The 20,433-nt window shown below is 40.1% G+C and overlaps 1 protein-coding gene across 4 annotated transcripts in view; it reads left to right on the top strand.

Annotated features, from left to right (window-relative positions):
• Positions 1–20,433, top strand: part of ARHGAP22 (Rho GTPase activating protein 22) — a 150,821-nt gene that overhangs the window by 19,253 nt on the left and 111,135 nt on the right. For 3 of the 4 annotated variants that reach the window (XR_010432296.1, XM_064662814.1, XM_064662812.1), the window contains exons 2-3: positions 434–633; positions 9,263–9,350. Coding sequence is in view for 3 of the 4 variants with exons in the window: in XM_064662814.1 (XP_064518884.1) it covers positions 434–633; positions 9,263–9,350 (288 nt within the window). In the remaining variant the exon portion in view is untranslated. Of the gene's footprint in view, positions 1–433; positions 634–9,262; positions 9,351–20,433 lie in introns of those variants that run through there. The other variant, XM_064662813.1, reaches the window with a different exon arrangement.

Below are 20,433 nucleotides of genomic sequence, written 5' to 3'. Positions count from 1 at the left end.
GTAGTGTGTGGAGTAAGAATATTTTCTTATATTCTCTCCTTTTTTTTTCCTTTTCTGTCCCCCCTCACCACACTTTTTGCACATCCTCATTGGGTAAATATACCTTTAGGAGAGAGCAATATAATTTTTATAGAGCTGGAATTCAGTAATGATTTGCCACAAAGAAAGGTAGTATGAGCAGTGGAGCCTTAGTGGAGGTATTGTGTCACTTTAGAAGGTTGCTGGAGTGAGCAGTACCAAAAAGGTAGTTTGTCTTTTGTTTGACTGTCATGAACTTGAATGTACACCCTGAAAAACAAGTACCTGCTCAAAGAGGTAGCATACATGTAATGCTCTATCCACATCTGAGAAGGTGTAGAACAGTTATTTAGCCTCTCTGAGTGTTCTTATCCTTATTTATTTTTTTTCATTTACTCTGTAATTGCCTTTTCAGCCCGGTCAAGGAGTTTGGTGATGGGTGAACAGATTGGGCCTCCCTCCAGACCTTCTTCTCCAAACCCTCAAGAACGTGTGCTGAAGTGTGGCTGGCTAAAGAAACAAAGGAGCATTATGAAGAACTGGCAGCAGCGATGGTTTGTGCTGCGTGGGGATCAGCTCTTCTATTACAAGGATGAAGAGGAAACTAAACCTCAGGTATGACTTATTGGTTGTGACTTCTGTGTAGATCACAGTTACTGCTTTGATTGACAGCTCATTTCAGTTGCTTTCTATCCTCACCAGAACCATAAACGCTTAAGAAGGTTCAAAGGCAAGAGACATGGTAAGGGGACTTCTATCAGGCAAGTTGTAGGGCTTGGGAAAAGGTTAGAAGGTGTTTACTTACCCACTAGGGCATGCTGACCTCCAAATCTTAGTATGGTCATCTGTGAGACTGGAGTTTGACAGGAAGAGCTATGGAGTTCCAGATTCCTGAGGCAGGAGTGATTAACCTTGCTTAGTCAGCTGGGACTCATTATCTCCCAACTAATCCATTGTTCGCTGAGAGGTGAACCAGCTGTGTAGGGCTGGCTTGTGTGTGTAGAGTGGGTAGGTTTTGTTACATCCTGCCATGAAGGGCTTGAGAATGGGCTGTAATATGTTTTAGCATTGTGGGGGAAGGAGAGTGTGTTGTGTTATGGGATAAAACTTATAAGGAGATAAAGAATTTATTATTCGTCTTCTTCAAATGCCTGTAAAATACTCTTGCAGCATTTGAGCTAAGGTCTTCCCTAGTTGCTGTAGTAGGTTATGTATCATAATTCATGTAGTTATTGTTTTGACTGTCAGGCCTTTAGCCAGAGTCATTGAACAGAGGGAACATAATTGAATAAGCCAGACAATGTCCCTGTACTGCTGCCTCCTGATGAGTCAGTACAGGCATTACAGAGTGACAGTCAGCCTGTGTAATATCATCACCATCCACACGCTCATTATAGATGATTATTGAACTGCTTGATGCAGCTGTGTGCTTGACTGTCACATAAATTTCATTGTAGAGTGAGAATGGAAATGAATATTCCCCTGTGGGCCTGATATAAGTATGGTAGATGAATGAGGATGTTGGCTGCATCTTATATCTTGCACTCTCCTAATCAGGGATTTGGTCCATCATTATGGACAGCCTGCTGTGTAAAGGCTACAGACACTTGGACCTGATGATGTAGCCTGGTTACTCAGGATGCTGCAAGCAACAGCTGGATTTTGTGCTTTTAAGCCAAGCACCTTATATTCATGTGCAATGGCTATGGAGAGCTGGGCACTTCTGAACTGTGTTAGTGAACATAAGGAGGAAGAAACTGCCTCAGTAGTCATGTTGTAAAGCATTTCTTTAACCCTGGCCCTTTTGGGGCATGGGATTGCCATACATTTATCACCATGGGAAGCAGTTTTCACAGAATCACAGAATATTAGGATGATAAAGGACTGTGTCCTGACTATTCTTTTAGGAATTGCAAACTAGGATTTGCATCTGACTTGAGCTGGGACTGTATGCATCCCACAGATGAGATGTACTTTTGTAACTTGTAGATAGCTATTGCTTGGGATTTTCTGGAATGAGGGGCAATGGCACAGGGATGCCTACAAAGGAACACAGTTGAGACCTTAGGAGATCTTTGTTACAGGCCATGGAGATATTTTCATTAGTTGATATTAATCCCTAATTTCCTTTAGCCTGAAAGGTTCTCATGCTTAATTTAAGTGGTTTTGTTTTATGTATCAAGTGTGGTCTGCAAGCTTGTGTGCAAAAACTAAATCAGTAGCTGCACCAAAATTCCCATTGATCTTCTGCCTACTTGATTATTTATACATACTCTGGAAGAAGGTTGTATTCTTATTGTTTAGCTGATAAAGTCAAGTGAGATTTATGACATAATGTTTCAAAAGACAAACATGAAATAACAGCTTTTTGTTTATGGATGTTGCATTGCCTGTTTTTACGAAAATCAGATTCTAAGAGGAAATTGCAGATGTTCTTCCCTTGATAATAGTGCTAAAAAGATGGAGCTGTAATCTAATGGTAGGAGAATCACACAGGCTTTCTGGAGTGAAGAGGAATTACTCTGTGGTCTTAATGGATTGAGTATTGTTGAAGGTGTGTGCATTTGTGTGCCATATGACATAGTTGCAGTTGCACAGCCCACTCAGAGTCCAATGTTTAGAGGGTGGACTTGCAGACATTACTTTTCTTGAGTGTTTTCTCAGGTTGCCCCCACGAGGAAAGGGAGGACTGACCTGCAAAGAGCTTTTGATGCTCCTACTGACTCTGTCAATATATTGGTCGGTTTTTAAAGTAGCTTTGGGTTCATTTCTATTCCCAGGATAGGAGATAGCATGCACTCCTCCCCAGTTTCCAGGGGAACAGAAGCCACTGTGCAACTAATTCATTAACCTTTCTTTCAGTGTTGACTTGGCATGATAAAAGGCTTTAGTGCATCTGCAGTGGGATTGAATTTTGCCCTCTAGAAAACAGCAGAATTTTCTAGAATGTATTCTGGCCACTGGACCCTAAAGATAATGTTGTATGTTATACTTTTTTGTTCCATTTGGAATAATTTGACATGCATCTGCATTTTTGTCATGTTGCCTTTCCAGTGTTTTCCTGTTATCTTTGGAATGCCTTCAGCATGTCCTCAAATTTCAGTGAACTTCAAAGTCAAATTGTAGGGCAATAGGATAGGGAGGGGAGGGTGTTGAAAGTTTATCCTATTCTGTTGACTTATTTTACCTTAATTTTAAAACTTGCAACCATTCTAGATAAACCTCTCAGTATGGACTTTGCTAAGTGTCCTCCTACAATGTGTCCTTACACTAAGTAGGGGGCAGGAACTGAACCTTGACACTCTTCTGCAGCACTACCTAGAGAGCCTACTGGGGATTAGTGTTGATCCTGTTCCAGTCAGTGAGCAGAGATGGCAATGATGTGATCTCCACATAACACTTTGTAATGGGACACACAAAAGGCAGAGTGAGAGTCGCAAGGCAGCTGCATCTGTAATATGAAGTGGGGAGTCATAAAGCACAAACTTGGTGAATATTTTTATTCATTATACTGAATACTTGGAGAATACATATTGAGAATGGTAATGGGAGTCAGATATATAGATATACCTAGTTAGATATATACTAGTTAGATATACCTAGTAATAGCAGGACAGCTTTACATTTCTCCTTCTCCAAGGGGACTGCATGAGCCTGCACATCTCTGTCCTCTCAGACTATCCACAAGTTTCCTGACCATTTCCTGTCAGTAAAATCCACCTAGTAGCTGTCTGTTTTTTCATTCTAATCTAGCGTGTACTTTGCAAGGTGAAGGAGCAAAGCTCTTCTTTCATTTGGAACAGGCTGGAATTTCATCATCGTTCAACTCATTGTGGAGAGTATTATCTGCTAATGAAGAAAAGTTTGGTTTGGTTTGGTTTTTTTTCCTCTTGTGGAAACAGACATCCAACACCTGGAAAATATTTGAAATAACCAGATTTCATTGTTCTGTTTGCTCCCTCAGCAGGCTGGACTGTTGCTGTTACTCATACCTGTAGGTGCTCCTGTAAGCCTCAGGTCCAGTGTGGTTTGTAGGTACAGCTTGACTGAAAAAATACATAAATCTGTTAAAGCCTTGGTTTAGAGGTTTTGAACATGCATTAAGCTTTGAAAATCTTCTGTTCATTTCCCAGTACTGACTCTAGAAGTTTTTAAGGGCTGTTACTAACAAAATGTTTGCCTCAAACAAAACCTAGCTCTAGTAATGTTAAGGCAGCAATGTCTGCTGGCAGCCTGAGCCAGCAAGTCATCCTTCTTTGTCTATTATTGACACAACCATTATTGAGTGTCCAGGTGATAAACAAGAGAGGTAAGAGAGGTCTTTTAAAAGTTCATGCCTGACTACATCTGGGAACGTTCTTCACAAACACCTAGGAAAGTTTCCCTTGTTACATTTCCTGGTCTGAGAAAAAAGGATCTGAGACAACAATTGACTTATCACTTGAAATGTGGGATCTATCCTTTAGCCTGCTTTACATCTGAGGCAGTTTGGCTTCCATCTCTTTTACTGAGGCTATGGCTAAGTCTGGTCATGGATTAGCTTAGACTATATGATCCTTAGAATTCAGGGTTGGAGATTATTCATTGGTATGAAGCTGCTGCAGAAATTTTGTTCTGTGTTTAGTTAAAATAAAGATATTCCTGTATTCAGTTCATCATCCTTAGCCTGGGATTCAGAAACCCATACCTGAGGGCAGATTTGAGTCCCACTATTTCCCCCCTTCCAGTCTTTTAAGGATTTGTAACAGTGACTGAAGTGCTGTTTTAAAGGTAAAGGTATGAGAATTAGGATGATCAGTGTTTTGACACCAACTGCATTTGTTGAGGGACTCAGACAAGTAAATGAAGCTTTTCAGTCATGTTTCCTGTGTCACAGACTTTCTTTACCAAATACTGGCTCTAAAGAGCCTGGTACAGGCAGGGTTTCTCTGTTGATCTTGTTAGGGAGAACTACAGTAATACCATTAATATATGAACACTTGTCCTCTTTAAGATTCTCTCTCAAAGCACCAAGGCCCCCAAAGGGTATAAGGTGGTGCTATAATCAAAAAAGGGTTTTGAGCCTCCAGCTTAGTGGAAGGTCTGCAACCTCTTGCCTGCCCCTTGAGCTGTTCAACCATCTCAGGCTCCCAAAGCCTGAGGGAGGGAGGAATAACTCGGTCGTGAGTTGATGTTTATTTCTGGGGCATGCTTTGGCATATATCAAGTTAGATTTTGGGGAATTTAAACTGATTTAATCCATCATTAATTTACTTCCCAAGCAAGATTGCTAATGCAGTCTGAGTGGCTCCTGGACAAGGACACATGAATCTGTTTGAATTTAGTAACATCTTTCTACCAGTGACAGCAACTGTCAGAATTGATACACCCTCCCCGTTAAGATAAATTACTTTTTTCTACCTTTTCATCTCTGTTTGTTTGGAGTTCCCCATAGCTTGCCAGGCAGATTGGACAGCTGTGAGCTAGGCACTCTGTTACCCTCTGGACAAGTTTTTTTGTCCCCTGAAAGGACTGTTTATAGAGAAAAATCAGCAGAATTTGTTGGTGTGCAGAGGGAAAAGTGCAAGAAGCTGATCTGAAAATCTTTGCTATATATACACTTAAAACCTAAGAATACTCTCCAGACATGGGCCTATTTTGCAGGCTTTTCTTGTTTTTCATAGGTGAAGTGAGCATCTCTCAATTTTAATTTCTGAAAAATCATTATTCTAGGTCTTATACACATAAGACCTTCTCTTTTCTGGTTTGTTATGCTACCAGCTCAGTTTGCTGCAACTTCATTGCACAACTGAATGAGTTGCATACTGGTAAGGAAAAAGTAGCTTTACTGATGTACAATGCACATTTAATTGAAGGTGATTAAACTGAGAGTAAGAGACAAGTCACTTTAATGAAAACTTTTTAGAGAATATATGAAATCAAATATTTCCTAAAAAGGATCAAAAAGAAAGTATATTTTGAGTGGGAAATGCTTTGGTTTAGGGTGTTATTTCAGGCAATTTATGCCTCTGTAATCTCTTCTAAAGTAAACATCACCCTCATGTGTCCAAGGTGTGTCTCACTGAAGAGGGGGCAGGTGACATTGCACCATATGGTGCATCAAGCATGGCAAAAGTCCATTTGCTTAGTTTTTGTTGCAGGAGAATGGTGACTGAGTCAAGCAAAGTACAACCTTTGGAAAGCATTACAGAGTGAGAATTTGGTTTAACCCTTTGACTTCATCACTGACTTCAGTTTCCTGCAGGAAGATGGGTTTTCTGAAACTCTCATTTGACAGCATTCTTCTATGAACTGCTCCTGCTCTTCATTGTAAATACTCTCCTCCTGTATATACTGCTATGCATCTTCACCCTTCCATACTATAAAACAGCCTAAATTAATAAACCTGGAAAACATGTATTTCTGGGTCACACATACTTTAGGCAGAACCCAGTGATATACAACCTAGCTTTTTGCTAAGGGAAAGAACCTTCCACAAAAGTGTTCCTTTTTCTGAAGTAACAGAGGGTTTGATTCAGAGTCCTGAGTTCTGCTTGGTTATAAATGTGAGGTTTAGGTAACCATTTCAAATGGGAATTTATGCTTGCTTTATACTGTACAATAAAGAAGGCCCAACTTTTTTTTTTTTTTTTTTGAATTGTAGGCACCTGTTTTGAGATGGGTTAGTTTTGCTTAGAGGGCTTCTTAAAAGAGGACTGTACCTTAAAATAAGAGATAGAGTTCAGTTACTGGGTCTTGAAGAGATTTTCTTTCTACAAAATGTATTTTTTTTCTCCAAAGAAAGCAGCTGTTAACATTTAAGAGAATTACATCTTGTGATGGAAAACTATTACCAGCTTTCAAATGGTAACTGAAGCTCTGAAAGTCTGATCAGCTGGGATCAACTGATACCATATTAGTTTTTATTGCCATATTTGCAGCTTCTGTTAATAAAATAGTGACCCGAAAGTGTAAATTTACAACTGAGAATGCATAAACATCAAGTTTAAGTTAAATCAACAAAAAAATTACTTGGAATTTGATGGGTTTATTGTTTCCTTGTTTGACTTTTCCCTCCCCAGTCAGCTTTCTGATTTTTTTCCAGGATTCTTTCTTGTGTTTTCTGAGCATTCTTGTCTTAGGCTATTCTGAAATACTTTGTGGTTTCATTTGTGTAACTAAGATTTTTAAATTTTCTTCTACTTGTGCTACCAGTTCCCTAGGCATGTTCCATATACTCCTAAAAGTGAGAGGTGTCTGAATTTCTGTGTGCAGCATTAAAACTTTGTCCTATTCTTCATAAAGGAGCTTTTCAAAAGAAAGAATTGTGACCCTACCACCTATCCACGTCCCCTTACTCATGTGCTTCAGCCTCAGATTAACATAGGAGCTACTTCTTTTGCTCCCCTCTCTTCATAGAACTTTGTTCTGTGGAAAGGCAAGCAGATACTTTTATTTCAGTTTTGTTCATTTTACCTCTTCAATATGGTGTCTCTAGGAGAATGCTATGTAGCTACTTTATAACTTTTGCATTCAGTATGAAGAGGAGATGAGGAGGGAGCATGAACCTCTCAGTGTACATCCCATTAAATCATTTTCGTTTCAAAGAACTACCTGATAGAAACCACACTAAGAAAGCAGTCCTTCTGCTCAAGCCACAGTTTGAGACTGCTCCTTGGCAAAATATCCTAAGCACTGGGTAAAAGACAGATTGAGAGTCTTGCCTTCAAAACTCATGCTGTGGTCAGTGGGTCACTGTTTGGTCCTTGTTCCTGGCTGACATAGTATTCCATGACACTACCTCTACTTTGTGTGGATCTCATGAGTTGCAGTACACACAGGGCTTTAATTTGCCTGATACCCCTGAGGGATGGCTAAACATAGAATTAGGTTGCTGAATGTACAGTGTCGTGGGAAGTGAGTTTTGTTTTGTGAAGAACAAAATTTGAGTACTTGTGAAACATTTTCAGTTTGCAACAAACAACTCCTATGAAAGCAGCAAGTCACTTTAATAGGATGGCTTGTCAGAACTGGAATGTCAGCTTGTAAACCTGCATGACTTGGAGCTTATTTCCTAGCTGAAGTGTTTTCCATCTCAGGCATTACTGTTGTGGTATTTTATTTTGTAGTAGTTTTTGAATGTTCTATGTTCAAAGAAAAGAGTAAAACTTAATTCCTTTACATTTAATACAAGCTGGCTCCTTGGACAATTTTAGTAGTTTTCTGAACAAAGCATCTTGAGGAAAATGTATTCCCAGGGAGCAAAGCCATAGAAATTACACCATAATAGTTGGAATGAAAATTAACACATCTGGCTTCTTTATTTTATTGAGAAGATTTCAAAGGTCCTACGATGAGTTGTCTTTTATTAGTTAAAACCCAGTTTCCATTCCAGGTCAGTTCAATGCATGAGTAGGAACTCCTGATTACCCCATTCATGGCTTAACTTTGAGAGTTCCAGTTCTTATTGCCTTTTGTCTGCCTTACTGTGAGTATATGCTGAAGAATGTTAGCTGGAAACCCTTTAAAATGTCAAAGATTAAATGCTTGTTCCACTCATGTTTCTGGACAAGAACTCCCTGTGATCTCTTTTTCAGCTTTACCCAGATGAAGAGGACTTTATTCACTTTGAAGATACTATGTCACCAACTATGCAGAATTCCCAAACTGGAATAGAGTGTGTTAATTATGCCTGGGCTCAAAGTGGAAATGAAGCTGAATATTGGCAGCATTTGAACTTGGGAAGTAAAGGGGCTCAGGTTTCCTTTAGGGAAACTATAGTCTGGGATAAAAGGTAGTCCACTGCTTTGCAAACCTGAATTAGCTGCTTTCCTCCAGTATCTCCCTGGGAACTTCTGTGTACTGAGGATCTCTGGAAAATGGTTCATTTTATTCAATTGCAGAAATAAAGATAAACAATTGAACTTAAGCCATCTTGTTGGTGACTGAAGTTTCATGCTGCAACCTGAAATTAAAGGATGAAGGAAGAGTAGATATAATGTGAGACAAAATTATTGCAAAGGATAAATAGTTATGGAAACCAAGGAGAATCACCTCCACATGCTTAGAGTATTGTTATCCCAGAGGAAAGAGTGTTTGACCAGAAGTGTCCAGAGAAAGGACAAGTAAAGCATGATCAGCTTAATCTTTTCTTGCTCAGAAATGTGGAAAGAAGTTGGGCTCTGAATTTGCTATGTATCATATCATCTTTTCTTTACTCTTTTGGTGGCTTTTCCCTTTTCACTAATGCTTGTGTCCCTTACAGGGTTTGATATTACTGCAAGGCAATCAGGTGAACGAGCTGCCACCTAATCCTGATGAACCAGGAAAACATCTCTTTGAAATTACCCCAGGTATGCCAGCATTTCATAGTGCTTTCAACATAACATCACTTTATTCCCATCAATTCTCATTAATGATAATCGAATTGTACCGATCATTTCACTCCTAAGTGTTCTGATACACTCACCAGATATCTAGTGAGGGTGGGAAATGGGACTTGACAGATTACACGGTGTTCTTTGTTTTGGATAAAAATGCTGTTGTGGTACCTCATTTTCATTTCATGGTAGTTGAGAGGCATAATGCTCCTTGATTTTTCTGTTTGGAGCGGGCTTCTTGCTTGGAGTGCTGTGTGGTCTCTCAAGCTGATGTATTTTTCTGGTTGTTTAGGGAGAAACTGATACAGAACACACCACAGAATTTATGGAAAAAGGGGCATGCAGTATCTGGATTTAATTTCTTTCATGTATACTAGCCCTCATGTATACTAGTTTCAGAGGTCAGGGAGAGAAAAAAGCTTCAAGACATTTCTTTTTGGATGAAAGGTTAAAAAGAACAGATGAACTGCCAGGGAAGAGAGGTAGAAATTTTATTTGACAGAAAGTATAATGATCAGTTTAATGTAGTATTAATGTAAAACTTTTGCAGTTGTTTTAGCTCCCATGTAAATGCTTCCTCGGGACAGGGTTGGTACCTCCAGTGTATATTTGAAGTTAAGTTCTCTGTTGTAAGATAGGAGCAATTGTATTCACTTTATTCAATTCTGATTGTATTTGGGAGAGGGCCATCCCTGTGCATAGATTTGAATACACTTTTGGAGATTGTTTTCTCTGGAGATCCTACCACCTGAAACTAACAACCTGTTGCACCACTAGCAGTTTTAGAGCAGAGGAGTGAGAAAGATGAACCAGCTTATTCCTTCCACACCTGTCTCCCAATACTTGAAGACTGAGTTCCAGGAAACAAGGAGGGAGACAAGTGTGACTGTGTTAAAAAATTATGTGTGTGCACTGACTCAGTCATGCTTTTACTCCATGGCCAGCTTCTCCTGCATGGGCTGCCTGTCCATGCTGCTCAGCATTGTCTGGTCACTCACAGTGGGGGTGGTGTCAATAGGGTAGATAAAAGTAATTACATTAGGCTGCCTCTTTTTTTAATGGAAGGGAGAACACAGGGAACACTTGTCCCTATATTTGAATGTTATTGCTGTGGAGGCACATGTCTTTTTACCCATGTCTTTGGGGTCGCTGTCCTAGTGCCCAATTAGGCTGGTTTAAAATGCCTGTATTGCACACCCCTCTTGACACAGTATCAGGCAGAGCAAGAAGAACAGGTAGGGCTGTAAGGTTTTCAATTACGTTAGCAGACACAGTTATGCAATGATTTAGTCACAGAATTCTGTTTGACACACAGGAAGCTATTTGGGGAGAAGAGACTTTCTTTTTCCTCCTCTTAATCACTGCACACTTTCTTGTTAATCCCTTTTTTTTTCTTACACTGCACCATGCCCTCATAGGCAGGGCTCCACAAACAGCAGGGCATTGGGCTCACAGTGTTTCTTGCTTGGAGGATCTCCAATGATATGGCATTCTCTCTGTCTGAATGTGACACATTTGCACTGGTTTTCAAAGATTGTGCACTGTACTGCTGTAGAAGGACTGTGGATCTATGATGTGAAAGCACTTGGGTGGTTGTGATTGTGAATGATCCCATGTGTTGTGGCAGTGATCTGAAATAACTAACTGAGCCACAGACTGGCTTGGTTGAGTTTCCTGCAGGTTTGAATTTCCTCTGGTTCTAGGTGGGAATATAGTCATTCTGCATGTCTTGCTCAACCTGTTAGGCTGCATTACTGTAGGCTGCAAAAGATTGTGCTAAACTGCAGGTAGCTGTTGCTTCAGTGGACTTGGTAAAGCAGTGCCCCATGGCTACTTCATAGAGGCTATAGAGAAGGGTGGCAAAAGTTACACTGGTCAGCATAGTTGTGAATCCCAGGACATTTGTGTTCAGCTTGTGGTTTTGACATTGCCCTTTTATGTGTTCCCTGGAAAAATAATTCAGTCTTAGTGTTCCACTGACTTGTCTGCAAAATGATATTTTCCCTAACTTGTGGAGTTAATCCATTCATGTTTGTAGCAAACCTAGTTGCTAAGTGGATAGCAAGTATTGAAAAATGCTATATATAGCCAGTCAATACAGATTGTGATTGGCACAGACGTCACTGGAGAATGTGGCCTGAAGAGTTCCCCGTTTTGTTCACAGTACATTTATTCTGTGCTGGTTTTGGCATAAATGCCCTTTCTTTTTTGCACGTGTTCTGAAATGACCGTGTTCTGTGTGGCTGCCAGCCTGCAGAACACCCACATAGTGAACTGCTCTCAAATGGATGCCAGATAGGAAGGGGGCCACAAATGATCTTGCTGGACCCTAATGTTTATTTTCCATCATTTCCCATCTCCCTGTGTTGGATGAATGGCCATGATCATACCTCTGCCTAACTGTGCTTCAGTTCTTTCACTGTAAGCTAGAACTCTATGGTTTCTATAGGGATGATGAGAATTTTTAAGTTGTCTTAACTAAGTTTGGGATTTTGTGAATACAGGTACACTTGATACCTGTAAATATAGATATGGGATTTTACTGTGCTAGTAAGCATCAGAGCTTTAACTAACAAAATTAAGAATGGAGTGCAGCATTGCTAAAACATTCCTAGAGCTGATACCAGCCAAGTCTGTGGTACCAGTTACCTCCAAAAATTTATTTTGTGATCGATATTTAAGGCTCTCAGCATCTTTGTTGTGGAACTGTTGGTGGGATCTTCCCTCCTTTCCTCTGCTGCAAGCTGTGTAAAGCTGGACTGTGGGAGCTATTCCCTCAGAGTGCAGGGACTAGAGTAACAGCATGTCCTGTGCTGTAACAGAGCATGTATTGATTTTCTGCTGAGTAACAAGAACTAATGATGGGCATTGTGTATTATTCATGTTTCATCAAGTTCATTTTTAAGCTGTATAGAGCAGCTGGGAGAAGGGTTAACTAGGGACATGAGACTGCAAAACAGTTCTACAGTCAAACCAGTGTTAGATCTGGTGACAGGACTTCCTGAAATATGTTCTCTATCCTTTTTTTTTTGATGGGGGGAACTCTCTAAATTTCTGGACCCTTTTTAACCCATGCATGCTTTCCTCTGTCATAGCTAGAAGTTCAAAGTGGAATGGCAGAGTAAAATAATGTGGCCTCAAGTTGCTCTCATACTCCAGTGCAAATTAGCAAGTGGGGGGATATTTTGATAAAATTATCAGGGTAGTATGAGGTCAGATGCAAAGTAATTATCCCACAGCAGCTGGTATTTATGGATAGAAATAACCAACTGTATGTTGCCTGGGAGAGGGGTCTTAAATCTGGCAACAGAAACAGCAGCTGACTGATTACTAGGGGCTACAAAACAACCTAGTGTTAGTCTGGGGTTACAGTGCACTTCGGAATGGTGTGTAATGCAATGTGTAAGAAGCCACAGGGATTAATCTCTGAAAATGTCTGAAGGAATATTGATGACTTAAATGCTCCTGAAGTCTCACCTTTTAGGTAACTGATGTTTTTAATTAATGTCTTATGGCAAATGGTCTGCCTAGTTTTATTCCCTAGTTTTTGCAGCACTATGAGGTGCTCAAGTTTCTCTGCAGTCAGAGATAATTCCTTGTTATCATAAGGTTTTCAGAGTCAAGGAAGGGAGTGGTAAAAAGGTTCAGAAGTTAGGAGGTGAAAAGTGTTGTCTTTTGATAGGTATGGCAAGGGTTGCTACAAACTGCTTGGAGAATATCTTTTCTTTATAGAAAATTTGATGACTTTTGAGGACATTCTATTCTACTTCAGAATGGATTTGATGGAGAGTAAGAGAAAGAAAATAGAAACACGAACAAGAAATTTTCTATGGATTACCTGATACCTCTTTGGCTAACATCCTCACCTGTAGTGCAGGAAACCCAAATTTGTTTCACTGGATTTAGACCAGGAAACTAAATTTGTCACCTGTGTAGTGGCCAAGTGCCCTCAGTGACTACTGGTTTGTTGGGGGGTTTGTTTTTGTTTGTTGTTTGTTTGGGTTCTTTTCTGGGGAATATTTTTTTGTTCATTTTTACTGTGAAATCATTCTAGAGTAATGCTGTTGTCCAAAGAAAATGTATCCTTTTCTATTTTAACAAACTGCTATGTTATGGTTGAAAGCAGCCTGAGAAATTCCCGACCAAAACTCATGGTATACATCTTAGTGTCTCCTTGTCACTGATGATAGCTAGTTCCTGTTTCTTGCCATAGTGCTTTATGCCAAGGTGAACAATCACAGCTCTTATCTGAGACTTTCTGTGAGTGCAGTTCTGTAATAAGTTTAATTTTATTTAAACTGGAAGCCGCTGCTGGAGGGTTTGATCTTGCTTTCTTCCTTTCTTCTTGGGTTCTTCCAAATGTCTAATCATATCTCTCACTTCAGCTCTTATGACTGTAAAGAGTTTTCAGACCAGCTGGACTTCAGGTCAATCCAACTAAGCCTGAGAAAAAGTGGTTGCATTTTGTGCTCCAGTTGAGTTATACCACAAACTCTCTTTTTAGGGAGGCAGTTCAGTCCTCTTCATAATTATCTTGGTCTTTTTGCAGACTCAGCCAGAGCACAAATGATTGCCTATACTTGATTCACATATAGAAGGTTATTTTCAAAACTTGACAAGTCAGATCTCTATGACATGGTCTTCAGTTAGTTATAAAGGCTGAGCTCAGTATAGGCAACTTGCCCTACAAAAAGGATTTGCATTTAATACTGACTCTTTTAAAGATGGACCAGTGGTTGCATTATGCCAGAAGTTAGGCTGCAGCAAAGTAAAATGCCTCATCCAGGAACTTGCTGCAGGGTTTATGTAGAAGCTACTTCACTGCCTTCATTGTGCTAAATAACAAGAAGGAAATCAAGAAAGGCAGAATCAGAAGGTGGGAGTCCTAACTCTTATAGGGACAGTAATTGTTTTCTATTTGTTCTGTAGAGGTCTGTTAGTGTTGTTGACAGTGTCTTACAGAGAAGTTGGAGTGGCAGCTTGTTTGTCTTGTGCCAGTAGGTTGAATGATGCCTACAAAGCTGTCTGCTCTGTGGTAATCTTCTGTGTCTCAGGTGATTGACACCAACTAAGTTATGTTTGTTGCCTTTTTATCTCTGTTCCTGTTGAGATGGTGTGTAATTAAAATACCTGGAGGGGAAATTAGAAATTCATACATTAAAAATCATTCTATGTTCTCTATTATTCAGTGTAAATTGTAATTCTAACTAACAGCAGGAAACTGAGTTTGCTGCTGGTAATTTTCTCCTGAAGTCTACAGCTGAAAACTGACTGTGCATATCTGAATATGTGATGATGTTGATATTTGAGAGTTATATTTAGATTTCTGTGATTTGGCACTCAGGATATTGACTAGGGAAATGGGAGCCAAATAAAGTAGTTCTAGGTCCTACTAGAAAGACTAAGACAATGTAGTTGCAGCAGTGCACTATGGAAACACTTAGCAAGTGAGAGCTGCGGACACCACAATGTCCATGGCATTGCATTGATCTGGACAAGAACACTGGTGGTATTGGTTTTGCAGTGGAAGGCCCTGTCTAATCTGTGTTTAGTAGTGTAGATGTCTGGAGTGCAGCTGAGGGCATGCAATTATCTCTATGTCACCAAAAGAGATAACTTTTTCAATTTTTCAATTTAAAAAGAGATAGATTTTTCCATTAATTAAGAAGGGAGAAACATTGAATGTCTTTTCTAAACTGTCTTTCCAAAGGAGTGCCCAGAATGACAAAATTGCATGCCTTCTTTGCAGTTACAGTCTATAAAATGTTGTTCATTGTTGCCTTATAGCTTGGGTTAAAGACCTTTAAGGTAATAAAGTCTTAGCACTAAGATAGTGCCAGGTCCATCTCCTTGTCTTTTGCCAGCTGCAGAGTCTCTTTTTATGTTCAAGTGCAGTTTGAGTCTCTTTGAAAGTGTATCCTGCACTTCTCTGCCTGAAAGTTGTTGGTGCATTCCTCTTTCTATATGTTCTGCTTGCTCTGTCTCTCCTGAGCACTAGATGGTGCTGGTTCTTTCCAGCTTCTGCTTGGACACTTGCTGCCGGTTATGGCGTGTCTTGAATCACTGGAGTGTGAGTTGATTCTCCTAGAGGAAATTAGCTCCTCTTTTTCATTCACTGATGTCTCCTCAGAAGAAGTCAGCAAGCAAGAGTTCCCTCAAATTGTTTTTGCCCAGCCTGTCAAACCAAACTATGCTCAGTAATGACTATGTGGGAAAGCCACTTGAACCTAGATTTCCATTGTTTCAGATTAACATACTGATCTGGGGGTTACTGGCTATTTAGTGGCATCTATCTGACTGTTCTCTCCTTCCCTCATTCTGAGCTTGATGCATATTTTGAAAAATAAGTTATCTTGAGACTTTTCCTACTTTAAAGAATTGGTGTTTGCCAAAAGACACTAATTGTTTTCCTTAGGGCTATTCCTTTCCTAATTATACTGAAACTATTTTATCCAGCTGAAAAAAACAGCTTTTGTGGCCTGTCCAGAATTTGATAACTTCATTTAGCATCAGAAGAAGTCTCAATCAGCTGTCAATATTTCTAGGCTTGTTTTACAAATGCATTCCAGTTGAACAACTATTATTTGAATAAGTTAGTGGAGGCCCTCATTTCCCTCATGCAGATACTATACACTAACAACTGAAGTCTTCTGCAAGCAAGGCATCTCTTACTGATTCCCTGATCTGTACTTTCTCTCTGCCATGTCACTGAATTCTTCTGAGAACATGAAAAAAAAAAGGCTGAACTCTGCTCTCAATTCATGTAACGTTACTGATTTCAACAGTGTTGTGTTCAGTCCAGTGGTGTATCCCTGCAGCTTGACCAATACACTTCTGCCTACTTATGGTGATGACTCATTGCAGGTGAAGGTCTTCAGACTTCATCCAGGCTTTTGTACAGAAAGGTTATTAGGCTCCCTCACAGCTCTTTTCCCCTGAGGGTTGTGAGACTCTCTGATAGTTAAGGATGTTTTGGCTTACCTTACCTTATCAACTTAAAACATCTTGAAGGGCATCAGAAGGCACCTGCAGTCTGTAAATTGCTTTTTGCTTTGTTTTTTTTTTTTTCCTAGTGTATGCAGTGCCCAAGGCTTATGTTTGCATTTGGCAAACAATGATCCTGCTTCGTGAAATAAACAAGATCCTGCTTTTGTTTTATTGTGTTTGATCCCTCAGTACTCTCAGGCCCTGGGCAGTTGAAAGCAGAACTGGAAATGGGCTGTGACAGCATACATTTGTTCTGCTGTCCTGGAATTTGCGTTCCAGGAGAAGTTCTGCATCTGATCCCTGAACAGTAGCATCTAGCTGTCTTTAATGCACGTGCTGACTTTCAACAAGAATGATGGTTTTCACAACTTCAATTGCAATAGCATAAGTCCTGCTGGGAAAGGATCATGAGGCTTAAGAAGTTTCATGAATAGGGCTTTCTGCTAGTGCAGATCATTAAAACATAACCTCTGACCATTCTTGAGCAGTTTTCCTTAACGCTTTGTATTCCTGAAAGACAAATACAGCATAGCATTTTGTGTAGGCTGCCCTTTGGGTATAGAAATGTGGCTTTGTAGCATGATGGCATGTTGCTACTGGAATCTACAAGGCACAATTTGATCCCCCCAGGTTGTCCTTTTAGTGCAAATTAGGTAAGATTTTGAATACTTCCTGCTGAGACCTTCCAGAGTGAGCTCTGCTATTGAATATTCTGCCTTGAGGATAATATATTAAGTCCTAAGGCATGTGTAGTTAGTAGATGGTTTTTTTAAGTATTTTGGTGCAAGAAACAGCTTTGTTCCATAAGATATGCTTATAAAACTGTCAACACGATCAGTTATGTAATGCCATCTCTATATTTCTTGCTAGTTTGTCAAAAATCAGATTTTCAGTGCCACCTTGCAGCTTGTGTGCTCTGGTGCTGCTGTTATAGGTTAAGCTTTTTTCAGCATCAGAAGCAGCTGTGTTCCTAGGATGAATTCTTCACAAGATTTATGCAATGTCTCGGGTCCCTGAGGCTAATAAGGTAGTCTCGTAGGCTAGCATGATAAAGTAAAATAAAATAAGGCACATGATATATGCCAATGTGCTAGTTCACAGCACACACCAAGTTCTAGTGGTAATGAAATAAGTATTAGAAGTCAACCTTAGCATAAAGAAAACAAAACATCAAGCTAAAAGTAAGTTTACTGCTTAGGTGCCTGCCCCACAAATATTTTACCAGCTTAATAATCTTACTGAGGTGAGTTGACCTTGTAAGTCTTGTGGGATCGGGCCTTTTATTTGAACTTCATAATCTTTACCTTGTGTGTCCCTACAGTACCTACAGACCAAGTGACCTGCCTAGTAGATGAGGTTGTCTACCTGGGCTTCAGTAAAACCTTTGATAGTGTCTCCCACACTGTTCTCCTGGAAAAGCTGCCAGCCCATGGCTTGGGCAGGTGCACTCTTTGCTGGGTTAAAAACTGGCTGGATGGGGCCCAGAGAGTGATGGGGAATGGTGCTACATGCAGCTGGGGGGCAGTCGCTTGCTGGGTTCCCAGGGCTCAGTTTTGGGGGCCAGTCCTGTTTAATATCTTTATCAATGTTCTGGACAAGGGGATCAAGTGCACCCTCAGTATGTTTGCAGATGACAGGCACTAATTTGGGTGGCAGTGTTGATCAGCTGGAGGATAGGAAGGCTCTGCAGAAGACCTGGACAGACTGGATCAATGGGCTGAGGCCAACAGGATGAGATTCCACAAGGCTGAGTTCTAAGTCCTGCTCTTGAGTCACAACAATCCCATGCAGCACTAGAGGCTGTGGGAAGAGTGGCTGCAAAGCTGATAATATGCTGATCCAGCACCTAGAAGAAAATATAATTGGGAAACTATCTGGAGTGTTTGTAATTGGTGCACTAATGCCACTTGGAAGTGGCAGCTGGCCCACTGTCAAACACCTGTGAGGGAGGGTTCACAGGCAAAATCCCCCTCTGTGTTTTTTATGGCTTTAGGGATAACTAGTGTGCTATCAGTGAGAACCAGCTTGCACTGGGCTTTCTGAACTTCATAGGGAGGAGGAGGAGGAAATATGACGGAGATGTATTGCCTATGCCATAACATAAGACTTAGACTTTGTTAAATAAATCATCATGCTGTAAAGTAACAAGAACCTAATGTTACTGTAAAAGCTTTCTTTAGTCTGCTACTTTGAGTATATCTGACGTACTGATTAGGTGTGAGAGTGGGGTGTTGAAGTAACTTTTATACTTCTTTTTAATGATTTTCAGATTATCCTGTGCACATGCCTCTACTTAGCCTTACCCCTGGTTAGGGTCCTATCTGCTTGGTTGCTCACAAAATATTTGCCTGACTCTGAAGCTGCTCGTAAGATTCTCCTGTGTTACGCAGGTCATCTCATAGGTCCCTCTTGGTCTTGACATTTTTGAATAAAATTTAAAAGATGCAAGTTACCACAGGGGAAACAAATTGGTCTGACACCTGAATTGTTGAAAATTCAGGCTCTGAAGAACTACTGTGTCACGAAAAATGGTATAACATGAAACAAGCAGAACAGTTTAGTTTCCCTGGTATAGCCAAGAGAAATACTGACACTAATCACATTAAAGAATGAACCATATGCAATGTTATTACTTCAGCTTGTCTTCAGAATATTACTTCACAGGAATTAATTTTGTGTTTGAAAATTAATCAATTATAAATTAGTGTCTTTCTCCATCAATTACTGTTGTTCAAAGAAATTGTTAATTAAGGGATGGAGGTGGAATCTTTGGCATGTCTAGATACAGTATTTTTTTTGTAATACAAGCACTTCTGACAGGTAGGATCCTGTAGATGCTTGGATACTGGATTTACATGCATTTCAGGACACTGGGAGCAATTCCTCCTTCCTGATAGCTTTATGCTCTGTAGAGAAGTTACTTCCACTGAATTTGAGTAACTTGATCATAGCCTGTTGATGTGGTTAAACTTTTGGGGCTTAAAGAGAGGTATCGTGACAGTTTTGATAGAGACGTAGTTACTAACCAGCATGTCAGTGTTTTATTTTTCTGTTGTTGACGGGCTTTGGGGTTTTTTGTTTGGTTGTTTTTTTGTTTTGGTTTTTTTTGTGTGTTTGTTTTCTACCGGGAATAGTTTTAACTCTCTGTGCTTGTTATCCAGGTATAGTTTCACTATAGGGAGTGCATGCGTGCTGAGTACCTTATGGCAGTGTGGCTAATCTGTGTTGGATTTATTGGCATTACAACAACTTTATTCTGTAAAGTTCATTATAAGCTTCGCGGCATCTCTTCAGCACCCATCACAGGGGCTCTGCTCAAGGTACTGTTGTCTAAAGGTAGTGGGACAGCTGGAATCAGGACTGATTTATTTAGTGTAGCACATTCTGATGAGCTTAATCTTCCCAACTTTCTTCAAGCTCTCTAATTGAAATGAGTTATTTCTTCCATTAGGAGGCCACAGTTCATCCATAATTATAGAGCTTTTTCTTTTAACAGACTCTGTGTTCACTTGGTCAAGTTTGTGTCTTCTGTCTCTGTTCTAGTAGGTGCTCAGAGCAGTGCACACACATTCTTTCGAAGTCTGTCTTTGAATCTCAGCCAGACACCGTTGCTCATCTGAGCGAAGTCCACTTAAAAAGATGCTGATATCCATGCTTCCATGTGGTATCAAAGATGGTCTGTGTAATCTTTGATTTATGAAACATTGTTATTAGTTCTGGGGTTTGCTTTTAATCACCAACTGTCAGACAGTCATGAAAACCTGGGGGAAGGGGCAGGAGGAGTTTAATATAACAAAGAAGAGCTGTGAAGTCAAAAGAATGTAGTGTTAAAAGGGAATGTCTGTAAGGCAATTAGGAAAGCCTGTTATACCTAACCATATATTATTTGCATTGAAGGATAACTGTACAAAATGTGGTGCTTCCCTGGATTTGGGGTTATGGATTTTAATACAGGGATTTATCAGCACACTGGCAGCTGCTCACTTGAGAGATGAAGAGCCTCGTCTACATTAGGAATGCTGTCCCAATATAATTACATCAAAAGAAAGCCTGTACTGGCATATTAGTG

Source organism: Pseudopipra pipra, chromosome 8 (assembly GCF_036250125.1).
Source record: "Pseudopipra pipra isolate bDixPip1 chromosome 8, bDixPip1.hap1, whole genome shotgun sequence".
NCBI lineage: Eukaryota > Metazoa > Chordata > Aves > Passeriformes > Pipridae > Pseudopipra > Pseudopipra pipra.
The sequence above is the reverse complement of the archived record's forward strand: the minus strand, read 5'-3'. Positions and strand labels throughout refer to the sequence as shown.